Source organism: Lates calcarifer, linkage group LG11 (genome assembly GCF_001640805.2).
Source record: "Lates calcarifer isolate ASB-BC8 linkage group LG11, TLL_Latcal_v3, whole genome shotgun sequence".
Classification (NCBI taxonomy): Eukaryota; Metazoa; Chordata; class Actinopteri; family Centropomidae; genus Lates; species Lates calcarifer.
Genome location: NC_066843.1, coordinates 21,049,295 through 21,066,837, shown reverse-complemented (window position 1 = coordinate 21,066,837; position 17,543 = coordinate 21,049,295). Strand labels below are relative to the sequence as shown.

Genomic DNA, 17,543 nt, shown 5'->3' with positions numbered 1-17,543 from the left:
ACACATTATAAAGATATGAAAAATAAATTTAATATTGAACCCCACTACATGTCAGGTAGTTTAGGAAACAGCAGCAAAGACACAATGAAAACACTGATCTCTTTATTGCTTGACTTGCTGTAAGAAAGTCCTACAGAGAAATCCAAAACACATTTATGCACAGACACTCCAATCCATCTGAGGAAAGGCATAAAAACAGTAGAAAAGAATGGTCCTCTGGAGAGAGTCACTGTGAGGCCTCTGTGTTCTCAGGTTTACAAACACAGACGGTCTGACAGAGCAGAGCACACTGAGCTGTGGAACCAAGGCTGAAAATAAACAACAATCCAGGTTTCTGAATGAAGCCAGTGCTACATATTCACACTCCTGTCTCAGCTCTTGACCATCTAATGAATGAGAAATACTGTGAGTTTAACAAAACACAGCTTGGAAAAAAAAAATAAAAATACAGTACCAAGGCAAACTGCACCATACTGTATATGGCAGATGGATGCATCACTACTGAGTTAAGACATCTTTGAAAAACATTTAACACAGTGTGTGTTGATGCATGTTAATCAGAAAAGCACATCAAACAAATGAATACACTGAAAGCCTAAAATAAATGGGAAATGTCTGCACTGGCTACAGTAATGACCTAATACGGATGAATGTAGGAAAATACTGTATGAGAAGGTGTAACACAACACTGCAAGCTTACTTGTGGACTACCTGCAAATTTGTAAAACTGATGGATAAGGGTAGGTATCAAACCTCAGGACCTTTTTAATCTAAGTACCCCAAGGACACATCAAAACCTCATCCTCCTCTTTACTTTTTCTTTGATTAGACAGTTTCTGATTGAAGCTAAAATCAAACTGTATCAAATTTTAGGCAAAGTTCCCATAAAGCTGTACCTGTTGATACAATGTTTAACAGTTGACAGAACCCAAAAGCAAGGTATTGAAATAAAATAGATTTGACATTGGTACTCAGAGGCATGGTGTTTTAAAAGCTCTGGGTGCTCAGCAGGAACCGTGGATTATCAAGATGATACTGCATTATGGGAAATACAGGATCCATTGTTTATAGAGCTTCCTATTCTATGCTATGCTATGCTATCCTATACTTAGGAGTAAGACTCAGGATATCTGTCTGTATAAAGGCAACTCTTCTTCAAAATCTGTCTCAAAGTAACAGGTTGAAGTCCACTCTTTCAACTGATCCATGCTTCTGAATATGTTACATTAAACAGCAGTGTATTTGTCAGTACTGGATTTTTAAAAGTATATATGATCACAAAGCCCATTAATGTCCTTTTAACTCCTTCATTATTTCCCTGATTGAGACTTTGAATTATGGAAAATCTCAGATGATATTTGGCCCCAGCTTTGTTGACAGAAACTCCTCAGATGAAGCTGTCATGGATGACAAATAGATGAATTACCTAAAGCTCTCATCTAACTAGCTGTCTGACCTTGTGAGAGGTCCCCCCTTTTTGACCTATTGACCTGCACTCCCTCTAAATGACAGGATCAGATGTACACTAAACAGTGAGCAGCATATAAACATCTTCTCTCTGATTATATTGTTTTGTTTATCACAAAATGTGCAAAAAATATAGTTATTTACTCTTAATATATAGATTAATATACAGATTTGTAGCAGAGCCGTAAACACAACAATGTAAGAGCATGTGATATGTGCAGTTAAAGGGATCCCTGGACATTTTCCCTTTAACACAGACTACAAACTAAATATGGAGAAGTTCACCTACAAAGGTAATCAAAGCAGAAGAAAACCTAAATGTTACTGAATATATCATTCTTCGTATTCATTCTACTATCAATTCAATGTTAAAAACTAACAAGGCATACAAAAATGCACGCATGAATCTAAAATTGCTCAGTGAAAAGAAACAACCTCACATGTTGAACAGAAAAGCTGAAATGAAAGCTGCATTTGTAATTAGCAATGAGTTAAAACCACAAAGCAGAGGGTGACAAATGACGTAAGTGGTTAAGCTTAATTGAAAATACTTTTTTTTTTCTAATTTTTCTTCCTAGGTAAAAACACCCTCCATACTGTGGATGTGTGGCTGTTACTTCTGTCAAACTATGTGACAAGATGCAGCAAAAGTAAGAAACTCAATGTCAAGGCTCTGCAAGATACACCAAAACAGATAGAAATAAATGAATTTTTTCAAAATCAGTCTACAGCCATGCTAGTGTGCTAACGTGCTGATGTTTATCAGGTATCATGTTTATCATGTTCCCCATCTTACTTTAGTGTGTTAGCATGCTAACAGTTGCTAATTAGTAAAAAAACGTAAAGTTCAGCCGAGCCTGATGGGAATGTCATCAGTTTTGCTGGTATTTGGTCATAAACCAAACCTGATGATGGTGGTAGATGAGAAATCAGAGGATCACTGCTACAATTCATCCTGAGGGGAACATTAATGACCAATTTTATAGCAACTTTCTGTAACTGTTGCAGAGATATTTCAGTGGTGTCAGTGCTATCATCTTTCATCAGACTGTGGAATTGGTCATCTTACAATATTTCAAAATGTACATAGACATGTCCTGTTGTGATCAACTCCAAGTACTTTTATAACTTTGTGATCACAGTGTGAAGGCACAGTTAGCCGGGGATTTGATTCATTTTAGTTATATATTTAAAGTGTATGCAGAAATGTATTTGGTATTGGGATTACAGCTTCAGGTCATGTAGCAACACTCACCAACAATGACCTCAAAAACTCTTCCCTTCACAGAAAAATCTTCTGAGTACACACACAAAAAATACAATAAATAGGAAATAAAAAAAGAGTAACAGATGTTTGGGGGGGCACGTGGGTGTGGTTACATATGTCAAAAGGAGTAGAAGTAGGAAAATAAAGCAGATGTGCGCTGGTGGACCCTGCAGTAGAGGAGAGGGGGTCTGAGCACTGACAAACTCAGACAGAGAGGGAAACAAAGCTGTTGTACTGCTCAATGTTTCTCTTCAGGATGTCAGAGCAGGGACCCAGGACCCGCTCAAACCGCGGCCGGTCTAATTTGACACACTTTAGGGGTCCACATGCAACAACAGTTGCAGCACGGGGCCGGTTCATCAGCAGAGCAATCTCACCTAGAGGACACAGAGAAGAAAACCAGTCTCACAAAGATCACACAGGCATATCAGAGTGCTGATGGTGTCCTGCTTTGTTATTTTATATATCTGTGGAATTTGTTGTGTTGTTTTAAATCTACATCATGCATTTAATTCCAATCTAAGTCTATCTGACCAAAAAATTGCCTTTACTGCGCTGCCCTACAAGGCAGAGCACATTAACAAGAGAAGAGGGTTTAAAGTCAACAGGCTGTGCAGGAAACTGTAAAAAGATAGAAAAGATAGAAAGGTTATAAAGCTTTGTTTTTTTTATCTTTTTAGGTTGAGAATCCACAGAACAGCTGAAAAATACAGATAGTGCACTCAGCCTTCAGATAATCCTCAGGGAATGTTCAGAGAAACTGTGTTTATTCAGCTTTCTGATCCATTTTAACTCACCTGTTCCTGTAGATGATTGTTATTTACAAAGACTAGAGATTTACAGTCTGTAGTCCATTTCAATATGTCAAAGTACTTCTAATATTAATATTGAAAACAATATAATGCATTTGTTTACAATTGAATACATTTAAGTATGTGATTTACAGGTAGCTTAACCACAGAAAAGCACATCAAATACACTAGAGTCAAAAAACAAGATGCAGCCACACTTCAGGAGTGTAGCTGTTTTCCCCCTACATTATGAACTAATTTAACTGCTGCCTTACTTTATTATGTGGTCTACCAAACTGTATTAACAAAATGTAATTTCATCAAAATGGATATTTCTCATTTACAGACAACAACTAAGGGAAAATCAGTTTGAGCTGAGGCTAGCCAGGGCTATCTCACAAACTAGCATTCACCTGATACAGCCCTCTTAGTTTGTGCTGTGTTTCTATGGCAGATGGTGCATTAAGTGCAGCCTGAGCAGCAATAAAAAGGCATTTTATACACTAAAATAAAATATGTAGTTACTGTGTTTTGCCTTTGCAGGGTAGTGCAGATTACAGATGTTTGTCAGGGTTTTGTGTCTGTCTGACTCACCAAAGTAATCTGACGGCCCGAGTCTGCCAACCTCCACAAACTCCTCATCCTCTGACCGCCTCTGAAGCACCGCTGCTGTCCCCTGACAACACAACAGAGACATGTTCAACATCAACAGCAGTTGATCCCAGACATCAACTGCTGCTGTCTGAGATATGAACTGATTATACATTCCAGGGTTTCCGGGAAATATCCACTGTAGCTGTTCTCATATTATGGCAGAAAAGCATGACTCAAGAAACAAGCAGTCTTCAAATTATTACAATTGTTTAAACCTCTTAATTTTGTTTCTGCGTATCGGTGAAAAGTAGCCATCCCTTGATGCAGATCAGCCTCAGATTTTTCAAGACTACATAAACTCGTATATGACATGGAACCTCCTCCAGCTCTGGTTTCTCATTTGCAATCAGCATACCAATGACACTTTCTGTATGAGCTACACATGCAGGGACTAACCCCACAAGCAGGTAGGGAAGCTTTCTGGATGGAACTTAAGAATTTTGGTCTTGGCTCATGCTAAAATGAGCCAAAACCTCATCAGGGTTAAACTGTCTGTAATCTTTTGGTTGAAGGGCGGTATCACACCACAGGAATGTTGTAAGACGAACCAAACATTCTACAAAAACTTTGCATACTGTCACAGCCTACAGTAAACAAAGAACTTAAATAGTAAGAACACTGCTGGTGCTCTCAGAAGGTGGTCTGTACCTCCAGGATGATGAAGAACTCATCGCCAGGCTCTCCCTGCACCACAATTTTCTGCCCATCCTCAAACTGCACCGTCTCCAAAGCATCAGCCACCGTCAAACGCTCCCATTTGTCCAGAGACTCTGCTCAGGAACAACACTCAAGTCAGCATGTTCTCTCTGGATTCATCCGGCCAATGACAGCTTTTGTCCAGTCAGTCTATATAATGAAATTTTAAAAAAGCGAAAGGTTCTCACCTAAAATGGACACCTTGCTGAGGAACTCTTCGTACATCTTGCGCTTTCTCAAAGTGCTCCCCTAAAAAAAAAAAAAAAAAGACAATAATAATTGTGACAGTTCATTTAACTGCCTGATTGTGTCTTTTTTGTCATTTTGATCATTTTCTAGCGCTGCACAGCTTACCATCAGTATTCTCCTGTAGCTGTCTCTGTCGATGCCCCACAGCTTGACATTGGACTTGGCCCGGACTGTAGCTGCACGGGGGGTTCCATAAATCAGAGCCAGCTCTCCAAAACTACCTCCCTCACCAATACTGGTCACCCATTCATTGTTCACATATACCTAGAAGATGACAGATAGCAGAGAGGTTCTACTGTTGGCCTGGTTTCAGGAAGGGAGAAATGTCTTACATTTAACATAACAGGTGTAATAATACTAATCTGAACTGATGCTGCAACATCAACAATGTGTTCTTCTAGGACAACCTGAAAACATAATGCTTCAGGCCACAGCTGTCACTAATGAAGAGGCATAATCATATGGATAAACTATCTACATTACACAGCATACCTTGGGTTCATCAAAATAAGCTGAAACACAGCTCCACTGAGGAAGAAGTTATTTCAGGTTGTTAGCTATTAGTAGAATAAAATAATAATGGCTGTAGTCTTGTTAAATATGCTCTGTTGTTTCCCTCATTAAACCATTAAAGCACAGTTAGCTAAACAAGGAGAGATGACAGCAACTTTTCAACACTGCAATAAGAAAGAGATCTTACGTCCATCTCTCCCTGATCGATAACGTAGAAATTGTCTCCCTCATCACCTGGAAGAGGAGAAATGAAGAGTCCCATGAACAAATTAACAGAAGAAAAACACATCAATCTCCGTACAAGAAAACAGCGTGTGTTAAAACTCACCTTGTTGGATGACAGTTTCTCCAGCAATGTAGTTGACAGAAAACATTGCGTCAAAAATGTCACTAGAGGGGCAGTAAGGTAAAATAAGCTGTTAAGCTGGAAAGGTTTTCACAAGGATTATTAACAAACTACTGACAAAACTGTTGCCATTACCTCCTCTCGTTGTCATCCAGATGGGCAAACAGCACGTTCCTCTCCATGGCTTTGGCCAGGGCAGCCATAGTCTTATAGTCTTTTGGGATAACCTTGGGTAAAAAAAGGCTTATTTAGATTCATCTGGTGAGACATTTCAGTGAGTATTAAGACTGCAATGTACTAGAATCAATAACAATATTACTCTGTTCACCCAAGTGCAAATGGTTGTTTTGTGTCCTCCAATGACCGTCTTCTGCTATTAGATACAGTAGTTTACTGGTGAACCAACCATCATGTCACTGCTGAGCTCACTATTAAACCAAATTATACCAAAGGTGAAAGGTGAGCACCCAGACCTTGGAATGCCCTGGCCGAAAAGATCGGGCTGCCCCAGATTAAAATCACTGCTTAAAACACACATTCAGATTCTGATGCTCTTATCCTTGATTTTTTTAACAAGGCATCTGACAAATTACAACTTGATTAAGTTCTGTTGAATGTATTAACAAACAGTTACCTATTTATACCTCTGGCAGACAAAGCAACATCAACATTCATCTCTCTTTAGCTGATAAATGCTCCACTGTATTAACCAGTTACTCTCTGATTGTGTCTATCTTGCTGCTTGGTGCTGAGTTAGTGTAAAGTGGGTTTTTATAGCTTTTTCACTGAAAGCAGCCTTATGCTGCTGGTTGAAATAAGCTTGATAAGAGCAGAGATTATGAACCAGAAAGCCAATAACTGTAAATAACCCCATTCATATTACAAATGTGATCAGTTGATGGCATAAACATGTAGGTTTGTGCAGCTTTAAGGATATATTGAAGGTGTGTAAATGAAAACACTGGAGATAACTCCACTGACCTTTCTGACATAGGAGGCAGCGTCTTCCTCAGTGTACACCTCAGCACTGATGGCTCCTCTCCGGCTGCGACCCCTCACCACAGGGTTCATGGGTGGAGATACTTCATCCTCACGGGAGTCTGACCATGAGCCGGACTTCTGCTGTGAAGCCATCTGTTGGGCCTCCTCCTGCCAACAAGCAGGTACACAAAACGACACCTGAGTCACTGCACAGATTTATACATCCTTACTGTGAACGGTTGAGCTGTGATGCTTTACAGACAAAACAGAGAGAGACAAGATAGAATAACAGGGAGCATGAAGATATTTCACTATGAGTCTTTACATCTGCATTAATTTTACATTCTCGCTGAATTAAATGACTGTGTAACGTGATACTAGAGCCTTTGCAGTCCCACCTTCTCCAGTCTTTCAAAGAGTTCTCTGAGGAAAGCCATGGGCCGCTCGGGCCGGGATGTACACAGCTGGATGATGCAGTCCTTGAGCAGCTGCTGGATGTTATGCTTCTGGACATACTGCTCACACTCTTTGAGGTTCCGCTCCTCCTCGCTGCTTGTACTGCTTGATGCCATCTTTGTCTTGTGACCTATGAGAAAAAGAGAGGAAAACACACTGAGGAATCAGGAAGATATTGTGCATCCTTAGCTAAATTTTACCTGGGCACAACAGCCCTTTCTCATTTTTCATCACCATTAACCCTCCATACAATGTATACCTCAGGTCCTTAGCAACCAGTGACTATGTTACACCCTGCCTAATTCATTCAATTAAACTCTTTTTTATGAGTCCATTGCTGTAACTTTTTTCATGGTATGTTGAATGCAAGTTATAGCAGGTATTATTTTCCAGTTTGACCTTATAATGGTGTTGTCTCACTGCTGTAATGAATAAATACAGGCACAATTATGAAGAAGCCCATTATAATAGCTTATTGTCATAGTAACACAGTGATGCAGCACCTGGGACACAGGTTTAATGCAGCAGAACAGCAGCTTTTAATATTGGCAGTGCTTCATAACAGCAGCTCTGCAAATGAAGATCTATCCAAGGCTACTGATGATGACGCATTAGTTTTTGTGCCGCTGATCATTTAAAAGCCTGACAAAGCTATTCAGCACATATCAGATGATATGCTGAGTAACTCCCACAAAAGCACTGGAGATGCCACATCTGTCCCTCTACACTCAACTGCAAAACAGTGGAGTAGTCTGCACTTTGTGCAGCAACAGGAAGTGACCATGATTAGTGTGACTGGTATGGTGGTGCAGTGGTTAGCACTGGCACCTCACAGCAAGAAGGTTCTGGGTTTGAAACCCAGGGCTTTTCTGTGTGGAGTCTGAAAGTTGTCCCTGTGCCCTTCCTCCAGCTTCCTCCCACGGTACAAAGATTTGGAGGTCAGGTTAATTGGTGCCTTTAAATAGCCAGTGGGTGAGAATGTGAGTGTAAGTGGGTGCTGTACCCCACCCCCCACCAAATGCTGTTTTTACCTAAAAATGATTAAGATAATTAATTGGTTATGTAAGTAGTTGTTGATAAAATTTTGTTTGATTGACAAATTGATTAATCACCTAGTCACTGCAGCCTTACAAAAATAGCTTATGTCTCCCCTCAAGAAAGATTGACACTGCCTACATACATGGCTGAGCTACCATTCAAATTAGCCCTGGTACCCCAGACCGTCAGTGTCCTAAGAAGTCCCGGGTTCTCCGTATAGATTGATAAACTGTAAATTTGTGCACTTGATGGAAACAGAGAGAATACACAGAGCACAACATCGATCACAAGATGAACTTCAAATTTTGTACGTAGAACCATCACTTTCAGTTTAACGTTGTGGTGACACTTTAGCTATAAGAATGTGAATACTTATTTGACCATATCCAGGGCTAGTCAGCAAAGTATGGTGACCCTGACGTCAAGCAATTAGGAACCCAACGAGCTAAAGTATATGGTACCAATGGTACAGTACGGTACAGTTGACGTTAGCTAACGTACTTAACAGTTAACTACTGTTAGTTAACTACTTTCATCTGTCAAACATTTTGTTTCTGCGTAACGTTGTAGTAAAGTCACCAGGGAATATTATAAATGAATGTACCAGCTTCTTAGATGTAAATAAAACGTCAGTCAATGCAATGCTAATGAAAGTGTTGTTAAGCCTGATGGTTTCTCAAAATTGGCCATCTTGAATACCAACCAATTTAATTAGCTTAGCGAGCTAACTGTTAGCCACACCTCCGTATCTAAACAATGGAAAACATAGCCTACAAAGAAACGAAGTGACCAGGTTTCAACAAATGCATCCATAAATGTGTAACAACTTACTATTCATACTGCTAACACGAAAATCCTCACCAAATATAAAATGACGTGTCGTCGTGGTTGTTTTTCTTCTTGACGACAGAACTTCCACTTCCGCCTCCGTTTTTCGCAATAAAAGCGTCCCCACAAAATTTGTATACATAAAAATCCAGTATTCAAAAAACATGATCAATAACAACAAATTGCAATAACACATTTTATACAGTCATTACAGACTGTTGAATTTGGGTTTTTCGCTAACTATTTTGATAGTTTTTTATCGTTTCATTTTAAAATTAAATTGAAAAAAACAAAAAACAAATGTAAGGTGATGGGGCCACCAAAACAGCTTCAGTGCTTCTTGACATTTGACATTGGTTCTCCAAGTCTTTGAATTCTGCTTGGAGGGATGGAGGACCATTCCTCTACATGATGTCAAATACATTGGTCCTGTACTGTAGCCTACCTGTACATATGTGTATGTGTGTGTGTGTGTGTGTGTGTGTGTGTGTGTGAGAGAGAGAGAGAGAGAGAGAGAGAGAGATTATATTGTATATATATTTACCAACCTTATGGTGATGGCCAACTGGAAAGGTTTATAACAACGATCTTGCTCCAGACTAGATCCTTGCTCAACAGCTATTAACAGACACACCCACCTTTCTTTCACTCCCCTCAGTAATAACACAGTCACTTCCTTCACCAAGTCAGACTGCACAGCTCCATTCGTGTCGACTGCCCAGAGTCCACGAATACAGCTCTGCACCTTCCACCAGCAGCAACTCTACCTGACCATACATACACAGTAAAGGTGAGTAATGATCTCTGCTCTTAATGATTTTATCATGATCTGTATCAGATCACAGGTAAAACAGGTTTATGTTTTCCATCTGCTCCCTACAGCTACTGAAAAGTATGATCCCATTTCAAATATTGTAATTTGTCTAATCTAATGTCTGTTTAATAAGGCAGGGCAAAAACAAATACACCACCAGAAGTAATGCTTGGAATGTATATCTATGCACCAGTCTGAGTGAGTATCTCTTCAGGCTGGTAGACTGTCAAACTGTACTCTGCTCTGCTTTGTGATAATACTGTGAAACTGCAAGTGATTGATATCTCTGTGGTCAAAAATCTTAGGTTTGTGTCAGAATCGAGTTCTTGTTAGAGGGCAGAGAAAAATACAGACGTAACAGTTAAAGCATGTTTGCAGATTGTGTACAACAACTGATAAAGGAGTTGTTATCTCACACTTATTATTCACATAGCTAACAATGAGTTTGATGAAGGTTGTGGCAGAAATAAAGCGATACACCCATATTGTAAGTCTGCCCATGAAGTGACCATTTCTCTTAGGGTATACATGAGAGTAGGTGATACCAAATTGGCATTAGGGTGATGAAATAAAAGATTTAAGGATTAAGGATTTAAGCATGAAAATGATGACAGATTCACTGCCTGCAACATTTTTCAACCTAAATAAAACAAACTACCTGTGGTTCTTCTTATGTCTCTCAACAAAATGTCTCCCTGTCTTTCTCTCTGATCTTATCCTGGGACCTGTAGCGGCACATCTGCAGCCCACATTCCAGCAGCCTCCCCTGCCTCTGTTCAGACATGTCACTCTACAGCTTCGGCCTGGAGCCGATCTCCTGCCACGCCTGGAACAAAGACAGGACCCGTAGGTGGAACTATACAGACACTAACCTGCCTGAATTTCCATATAGAGCAAATAGAAATACATAAACATGCATGAGCATACACACAGGCCTGTATTCTAACTTGTGGGTTTAATACAGAACAGAACTAGACCTTCAATGCAGCCTGCTCATACACTTTCTCCCTCCTCTAATTGCATTAATGTTGCCTGCAGAACCACAGGGAATCTGATTATCAATACAGGAAATGGACTCAAAGAGCTTTACGGCATACATCCGACTGCACTTCAGTTGCACTTCTACTGCTAAGGGTATTTGATATTACAGTTATTTTTGAACACTGAAGTGCATTGTCATTGACTTATATACTCTGTACATCAGACTTCACTACATCTTCAGCAGGAGTGACCCAGGATCACTGCTGCTATGTGCCAGTAAAAACTTTGGAGACTCCATATTGAAAATGAAAACATAATTGCAGTCAGTCCACAGCCATGCTAGTACTCTATGAGGTCATACTTTAGCACAGGATTGCTTTTAAGCTTACTGCTAATGATAGCATGCTAACATGTTCACTGTGCAACCCTGTCTCCTATTTTTATACACAACTAATGTTTGGAAGGAAATGTAATTGCAACAGCAAGTCTATCCCAGCTGACATTGGGCGAGAGGCAGAGTACACCCTGAACAGATCACCAGTCCATTGCAGGGCCAACACATGTAGACAAACAATCATTCGCACTCACATCCTAGGGGCAATTTGCATGTGTTTAGACTGTGGGACTGAGGAAGCTGGAGTACCCAGAGAGTGCCAAACCTGAAACCATTCTTGTTGTGGGGTGACAGTGCTAACCACTGCACCACCTGTGCCGCCCAACAGCATTACCTTTTTTATTATATTGATACATTTTGTATGGTTATGTCTGGACACTTGGTTAAGGATCAGGGAAAGATCATGGTCTAGTTTAATACAAAATAAGTTCACATTTATGTCAGATACAACATGTTTGTTTACATTTTAGTTAATAAATGCAGTGCTTCATTCAGTTAAAAAAAAAATTATATCAAGTTCAAAGAGTTTGCCTTTATCTAAAGGTACTACAGACAAGGCAGGTAAGGCTTCAGCGAGGGTGAAGTCTGTTGGCAGGCAGTGGTCGATAACAGGCAGGCAGAACCTCAAGCGAAAAGGCAGCAAGCAAGAGAAAAATTTCAAAAACAAGAGGTCAAATATGGCAAGCAAAAGCAGGAGTGTACAAAACGTCTGGAAAGCTACAACTGGGATAGCACTATAGGCAGTTTGACAGAGTGCAAGTGGACTGGTATATATACAAGGAAGCTAATCAGGGAACGGACAAGAGTTGAGTAGATGGGTGTGGGGAAACCAGGTGAGTGGAGCAGGGCAGGTCTGGAATGTCAAGACAGTTAATGAATGATGGTGAATGCAGGCACAGATTACTATGAAGTTTACTGAATGAGCGTCCATGATTCCCACGGTGGTAAGATTGATTCTGTGACTCTCACACAAAATGTAACTGACTGATAAGTATGACATTTGCCAAGCACATTCATGCTCCTCAAAACCTTAATAAATTTGCAGATTCAGTGTACATTTACTATTTATCACAATATTACTGTTACAGTGTTAAGTGATTACAATTCCTAACTTTTGAGCTTATATTTCTTCACAGAGATTGCAGTGAGTCCAAACAACAATAAGGTGAACATCTATGAGAAGAAAGGCAAAGACTGGGTCAAAATCCACGAGCTGACTGAGCACAGTGGACGAATCACAGGTAATGCAACTTCTATCAGCCAACAGTGACTGAGGGAGAGGTGCATTTGACAACCTTCTTACTTTAAACTTGAAAATAGGGGATATATAAACAATATAGTTTACCAGGTGTAACTATTTTTTGTCATTTAATTAACTGAAATTAATAGACTGGGACTGAAAGTTCAATCTTGACTTTGGGAAAAATGATTTGGTAAAACAGATTTAACTCAAAGTCCACCTGGTAACTTTTTTTCACAAGTTTTTAACCTCATCTCTCAGTTTACATCAGTGAATGAAGTTTGTTCACTTGTCATCATGACATGTAGAGCATTTTTAGTAACACATGTTTACTAAAGACCAAATCAGACCGTTATCAAAAATTCATACAGACATTATGGCATCATATGGGGCATACCTGTGGCTCACCTGGTTAAACAAATATCACGTGAAGGCTGAATCCAGTTGGGTTTCGGATCCAACCTGGGCCTTTTGCTGTGTGTCATCCCCTCTCTCTCTCCCCTACATTTCCTGTCCATCTTGCTGTTGGTAGCAGTAAAGACAAAAATCCAATCCATCCCCCCATCCATTATTTATACTGCTTATCTGTTAAGGGTTGCAGAGGGGCTGGAGCCTAAATGAAAACAAGAATACTGGAAATAAATCTTTTAAAAAAAACAGCACCATACAAACAACACCATATATTTGAAGACTGTATGCTTTCACCTGGGACAAAAATCACCAGTTAAGAGAAATCAGCTACACATTTATTCGTTCCTTTGATACAGCCTCATGTTTATGTCCACAGGTATTGACTGGGCCCCAGAGTCCAACCGCATTGTGACATGTGCCTCAGACCGCAATGCCTATGTGTGGACTCTGAAGGATGGCATGTGGAAACCCACCCTGGTCCTGGTTCGCATCAACCGTGCAGCAACATGTGTGAAGTGGTCACCTCAGGAGAACAAGTTTGCCCTGGGCAGCGGAGCTCGTCTCATCTCCGTCTGCTACTTTGAGAAGGAGAATGACTGGTGAGCAATACCTGATCAAATCTAAACTATTCAAGTTTGCAAGACTTAAAGTGAAATTAGTTTTGAGATGGTGTCAAACAACACAGTCCAGAGCCAAATATCTATGTATCTACAATATCTATAGCAGAATCAACCAAAACTTGGACTTTGATCTAATCTTTAGGTAAAAATATCAGACCCTTGAACAATAGAGCTCTTTACTTCATACACAGATCGCCATGTGGTACATTCAAATGCAACTTTTTACCATTCTTTTAGGTGGCTGAGTAAGCACATCAAGAAGCCCATTTGTTCCACAGTCCTGAGTCTAGCCTGGCATCCCAACAACATCCTACTGGCAGCTGGGTCTGCAGACCTTCACTGCAGGTGAGACCATATCAGAACAGTACAGCAGTCTGGAGTTTTAGGTCTACAAACACAAAGCCAAAGGAAAATGTTTGAATAATATATCTAGAAGTTAAATAATGTCCAGAGCGTAGTTTTTGAGGCAATCCCATTCTTTTATTAGCAACCTCAAGAGGGAGAACTTCTGGGATTTGGAGGTGCTGCTGTGTGCTATGACATAATCATGAAGCGAATCTTAAATTCTAAATTTTTCTTACTATCAATTTTGACAATGTTGGGTCCCAAAGCCCACAAACTATAACAGATGTCCATTCTTCTCAGGGTTTTCTCGGCCTACATCAAAGACATCGAGGACAAACCTGGACCCACTGCCTGGGGGGCCAAGATGCCTTTTGGGGAGGTGCTGCTGGAGCACAAGGACTGTGGAGGCTGGGTGCACAGTGTCTCCTTCTCCCCCAGTGGAGACCAGCTGGCATGGGTGGCCCACAACAGCAGCATCACTGTGGCTGATGCTGCCCAGAAGAAGGAGTGAGTACTGCTGCTATGCCATTTATTCCATCAGTATTAATACTACACTATTAATACTCAGCTAAAATGGAGATGAAGTATCCAGTTAATATTGAGACAGTGTGGCTGAAACTCTTGTTCTGTCAGTGTTCCTGTGTCTGTTTTATATCATGAGTGCATGTTGACATTTCAGTATGTAACCTCTGTCTGTTCAGGGTAACCCAACTGACCATTGACCATCTGCCACTGCTGAGCGTCCTCTATGTCAACCCCACTGAGATTGTTGCTGCGGTAACTATTACCTGCCTTATTTTTGTGTGTGCATGTATGGAATGTGTGTGACCAGTATGAAATATATCAGGGATTCAAATCCCTTATTCAAAGCTGCAGTAATCAATATTTATTAATTGGAATGGATTTAATGATTATGTACAATTTGTTCCTCATAATCATGAACCCTGTAGAGAAATATCAACAACACTACTGCTCCACTCAAATCTACAGGGCATTCTAGCATCTTTTACTCTCTGATGATTTTGGTGCTGCTCTCATTGATCAGGCTTCCAGCAACAGTAGGCAGCTGTTGTCACTGAAAAAAAGCTGTACAAACCCAATGTACACTATCTGCCCAGCACCAAACAACAGAGGGACATGCACAGTGATGTGGGTTAAATCTCTGTCTTAACATTTTAAACTCTAAACAATAGAAATAAAGACATTTTTGTCAGTTACTAAAGGGCTGAATTTAGTGAGAGGAACAATAGTGTCATGGATACCAAACTGCTATCCCAGTTCTGATTACTTTTGTGTTCATCTTGGTCAATTACTGCAACAGATTTGCTGTCAAATTGTGTAATACAGCTTTACTGCACATATATGGTCATAATGAACTCGAATGTAGACACACTGAAATTGTTTGTACTTTCTAATCTCTTGTCAATGTCAATTTCAGGGCCATGACTGTTGTCCATACCAGTTTACCTATAAGGGTCCTGGTGCCCTGGAGTTTGTGAAGAAGCTGGACATTCCTAAGCAGACCTCTAAGAGCAGCATGTCAGCCATGCAACACTTCCGCAACCTGGACAAGAGGGCCACTGAGGATGACAGCAACGAGCTGGACACCCTTCACCAAAACAGCATCACGTAAGGGACACCGCTGTCTCCCTTTGAAGTAGGATCATGGCCTCCACCAAGGAGATTTTCAGTTAGAATGGTTGTTTAACAGTTGGGTATAGTTAAATATGTGTTGACTGATTTCAAACACAGTTATGTGGACAGTTGAGAGGGACTGGTAGGTTTGTGCATTTACAAGACATCAATGTAATTGTCAAGTGAGTATACTGAGTTTAGTTGTGGATGCTAATGTGTAGTGTAGAACTGTGGTAATCTTGGTATCTCAGAATCACTGTCACAGTGTCTTACGTTACAACTTGTGTCTCACTTCTCTCATAGAGCGTCTATTAGCATATTTAAGGTATAGTCCAGCTTGGAGCAGCTATGGCTGGTGCGAGGCTCGATGTTGATGTTACTGCAAAATTCAGCTTTTGTAAAAGCCTTGTGTGTGTGTGTGTGTGTGTGTGTGTGTGTGTGTGTGTGTGTGTGTGTGTGTGTGTGTGTGTGTTGTGTCATGCAGGCAGCTGTGTGTTGTGTCAGGGGAGAAAGCCAAAGTAGAGAAGTACAGTAGTGTGGGTCTGGATGGAGCCATGGTGATCTGGGACTTTAAGGTATGTGTGTCAAACTCTGCCTTCAAAAGTAAAGCTGTGGTTTAGTAAATCAACTGTAAAGGTTGTTACTCACATGTGTTGTAGACATTATAACATTTACTTTCTGGCATATTTACATGTGAGGTTATTTACTGTCACTGAGGCTGAATTTTCTGCAAATAATTATATAAAATGCAATAATTTCATTTATTTTATGGAATAATGGAATGAATATGAAGTCATTTGGAAATATGATGGAAAGTGACAAAACATTCTGACTCAACTCTGTTATAACTGAGAACTCAATCCACTGAAAAAGACTGAGAGATGCAGTTGAAAGCTCTGAGAAAAAAATCAGTTATGTGGAACTTGATCATTGGTAATGTGTGTTTCCAAGCAGTGTGTCAGAACACACTTTCTGTCATTGAAATTACAAGCACAATAATGTACTTTCAGTTTATCAATTGTCGGCCAGTTTAATTATCATTATTATTGATAGACTTCCTGGCTTTTCTGATCCCAAATCCCAAAAATATTGACAGTGGGTCTGAAGTGAATTTGAGGATATGAGCAAACTGTAACATGATCAGTGGAAAAAAAACAAGTGACCAAAAAAGTTATAATTCATGTAAATTTGCCATGAACAGAATAAGTTGCAATAAAGCAAATGTTTGATGGTCATGAAACGTATTTTCTGAATAATTTATTTCCAGAGACATATGATCAGTGCCACTACACAGGCTGATAACATGGTGATGATGGTTTTAAATGTCTGTACCCAGTATGAGCTGTCAGCTCCAGTGCAAACATATTGCTGAGCTATTATTATCGGTCAGTAAAACCCTGTAGGATGAATGGCTCTAACATGTCTGTGCTCTTATTTTGCAGCATTGAACCCAGAAGACTATAAGGATGGCAGATAGATCTGCCACTAAACCCAAGCGCATAAATATGGAACCACTGATATGCTTTGCTAGACAACACTGTCAACACATGTTCTTGATGATATTTGTGAATAAACCATCTTTTGAATAAATAAAGAGGATATTTACTGGCCAGACAGAGTGTAATTATGTGTTCTTCACATAATCTGTGTTGTGTACATTTTCTCATTTTTAGGAATTTTCTGCATCTGCACATATTTGATGTATGTTGATGTATGTCTGTCGGTTATGTATTTGTGTGTCACTGCCTCTACTGCTGCTGTTTAACTACTAAAACTACTGTTTAAACCCTTTAAGGCATCATTTCACTCAACTGACA

At 40.0% G+C, this 17,543-nt stretch overlaps 2 protein-coding genes across 4 annotated transcripts; one reads left to right on the top strand and one right to left on the bottom strand.

Annotated features, from left to right (window-relative positions):
• Nucleotides 1-85: 85 nt before the first annotated feature.
• Nucleotides 86-9,387, bottom strand: prkar1aa (protein kinase, cAMP-dependent, regulatory, type I, alpha (tissue specific extinguisher 1) a). 2 transcript variants are annotated; one of them, XM_018697748.1, is made up of 11 exons: nucleotides 9,320-9,387; nucleotides 7,363-7,550; nucleotides 6,965-7,132; nucleotides 6,119-6,210; nucleotides 5,966-6,027; nucleotides 5,825-5,871; nucleotides 5,230-5,388; nucleotides 5,064-5,124; nucleotides 4,828-4,949; nucleotides 4,120-4,201; nucleotides 86-3,111 (listed from the first exon to the last, which is right to left on the bottom strand). In XM_018697748.1, the coding sequence occupies exons 2-11, from the start codon at nucleotides 7,534-7,536 to the stop codon at nucleotides 2,939-2,941; spliced, it is 1,140 nt and encodes a 379-aa protein (XP_018553264.1). In that variant the 5' UTR covers nucleotides 7,537-7,550; nucleotides 9,320-9,387; the 3' UTR covers nucleotides 86-2,938. The 2 variants fall into 2 exon arrangements, with proteins under 2 accessions (XP_018553264.1, XP_018553257.1); XM_018697741.2 differs by having other exon boundaries at nucleotides 9,290-9,385.
• A 528-nt stretch (nucleotides 9,388-9,915) lies between these two features.
• zgc:86896 (uncharacterized protein LOC415190 homolog) lies at nucleotides 9,916-17,338 on the top strand. Of its 2 annotated transcripts, none has more exons than XM_018697769.2 (10): nucleotides 9,916-10,076; nucleotides 10,832-10,946; nucleotides 12,612-12,716; nucleotides 13,503-13,725; nucleotides 13,984-14,091; nucleotides 14,392-14,598; nucleotides 14,793-14,868; nucleotides 15,530-15,720; nucleotides 16,211-16,301; nucleotides 17,169-17,338. In XM_018697769.2, the coding sequence occupies exons 2-10, from the start codon at nucleotides 10,883-10,885 to the stop codon at nucleotides 17,172-17,174; spliced, it is 1,071 nt and encodes a 356-aa protein (XP_018553285.1). In that variant the 5' UTR covers nucleotides 9,916-10,076; nucleotides 10,832-10,882; the 3' UTR covers nucleotides 17,175-17,338. The 2 variants fall into 2 exon arrangements, with proteins under 2 accessions (XP_018553285.1, XP_018553274.1); XM_018697758.2 differs by having other exon boundaries at nucleotides 9,932-10,076; nucleotides 10,846-10,946.
• The last annotated feature ends 205 nt before the right edge of the window (nucleotides 17,339-17,543 follow it).

Excerpts from the sequence above, each read along its gene's own strand:
- prkar1aa (XM_018697741.2), bottom strand. Across the intron at positions 5,389-5,824 it reads TCGATCAGGGAGAGATGGAC|GTATATGTGAACAATGAATG; the intron begins GTAAGATCTCTT and ends GTCATCTTCTAG. Across the intron at positions 5,125-5,229 it reads GCTACAGGAGAATACTGATG|GGGAGCACTTTGAGAAAGCG; the intron begins GTAAGCTGTGCA and ends TTTTTTTTTTAG.
- zgc:86896 (XM_018697769.2), top strand. The coding sequence starts at position 10,883 with ATGTCACTCTACAGCTTCGGCCTGGAGCCGATCTCCTGCCACGCCTGG. Across the intron at positions 12,717-13,502 it reads GCACAGTGGACGAATCACAG|GTATTGACTGGGCCCCAGAG; the intron begins GTAATGCAACTT and ends TTATGTCCACAG. Across the intron at positions 15,721-16,210 it reads CTTCACCAAAACAGCATCAC|GCAGCTGTGTGTTGTGTCAG; the intron begins GTAAGGGACACC and ends TGTGTCATGCAG.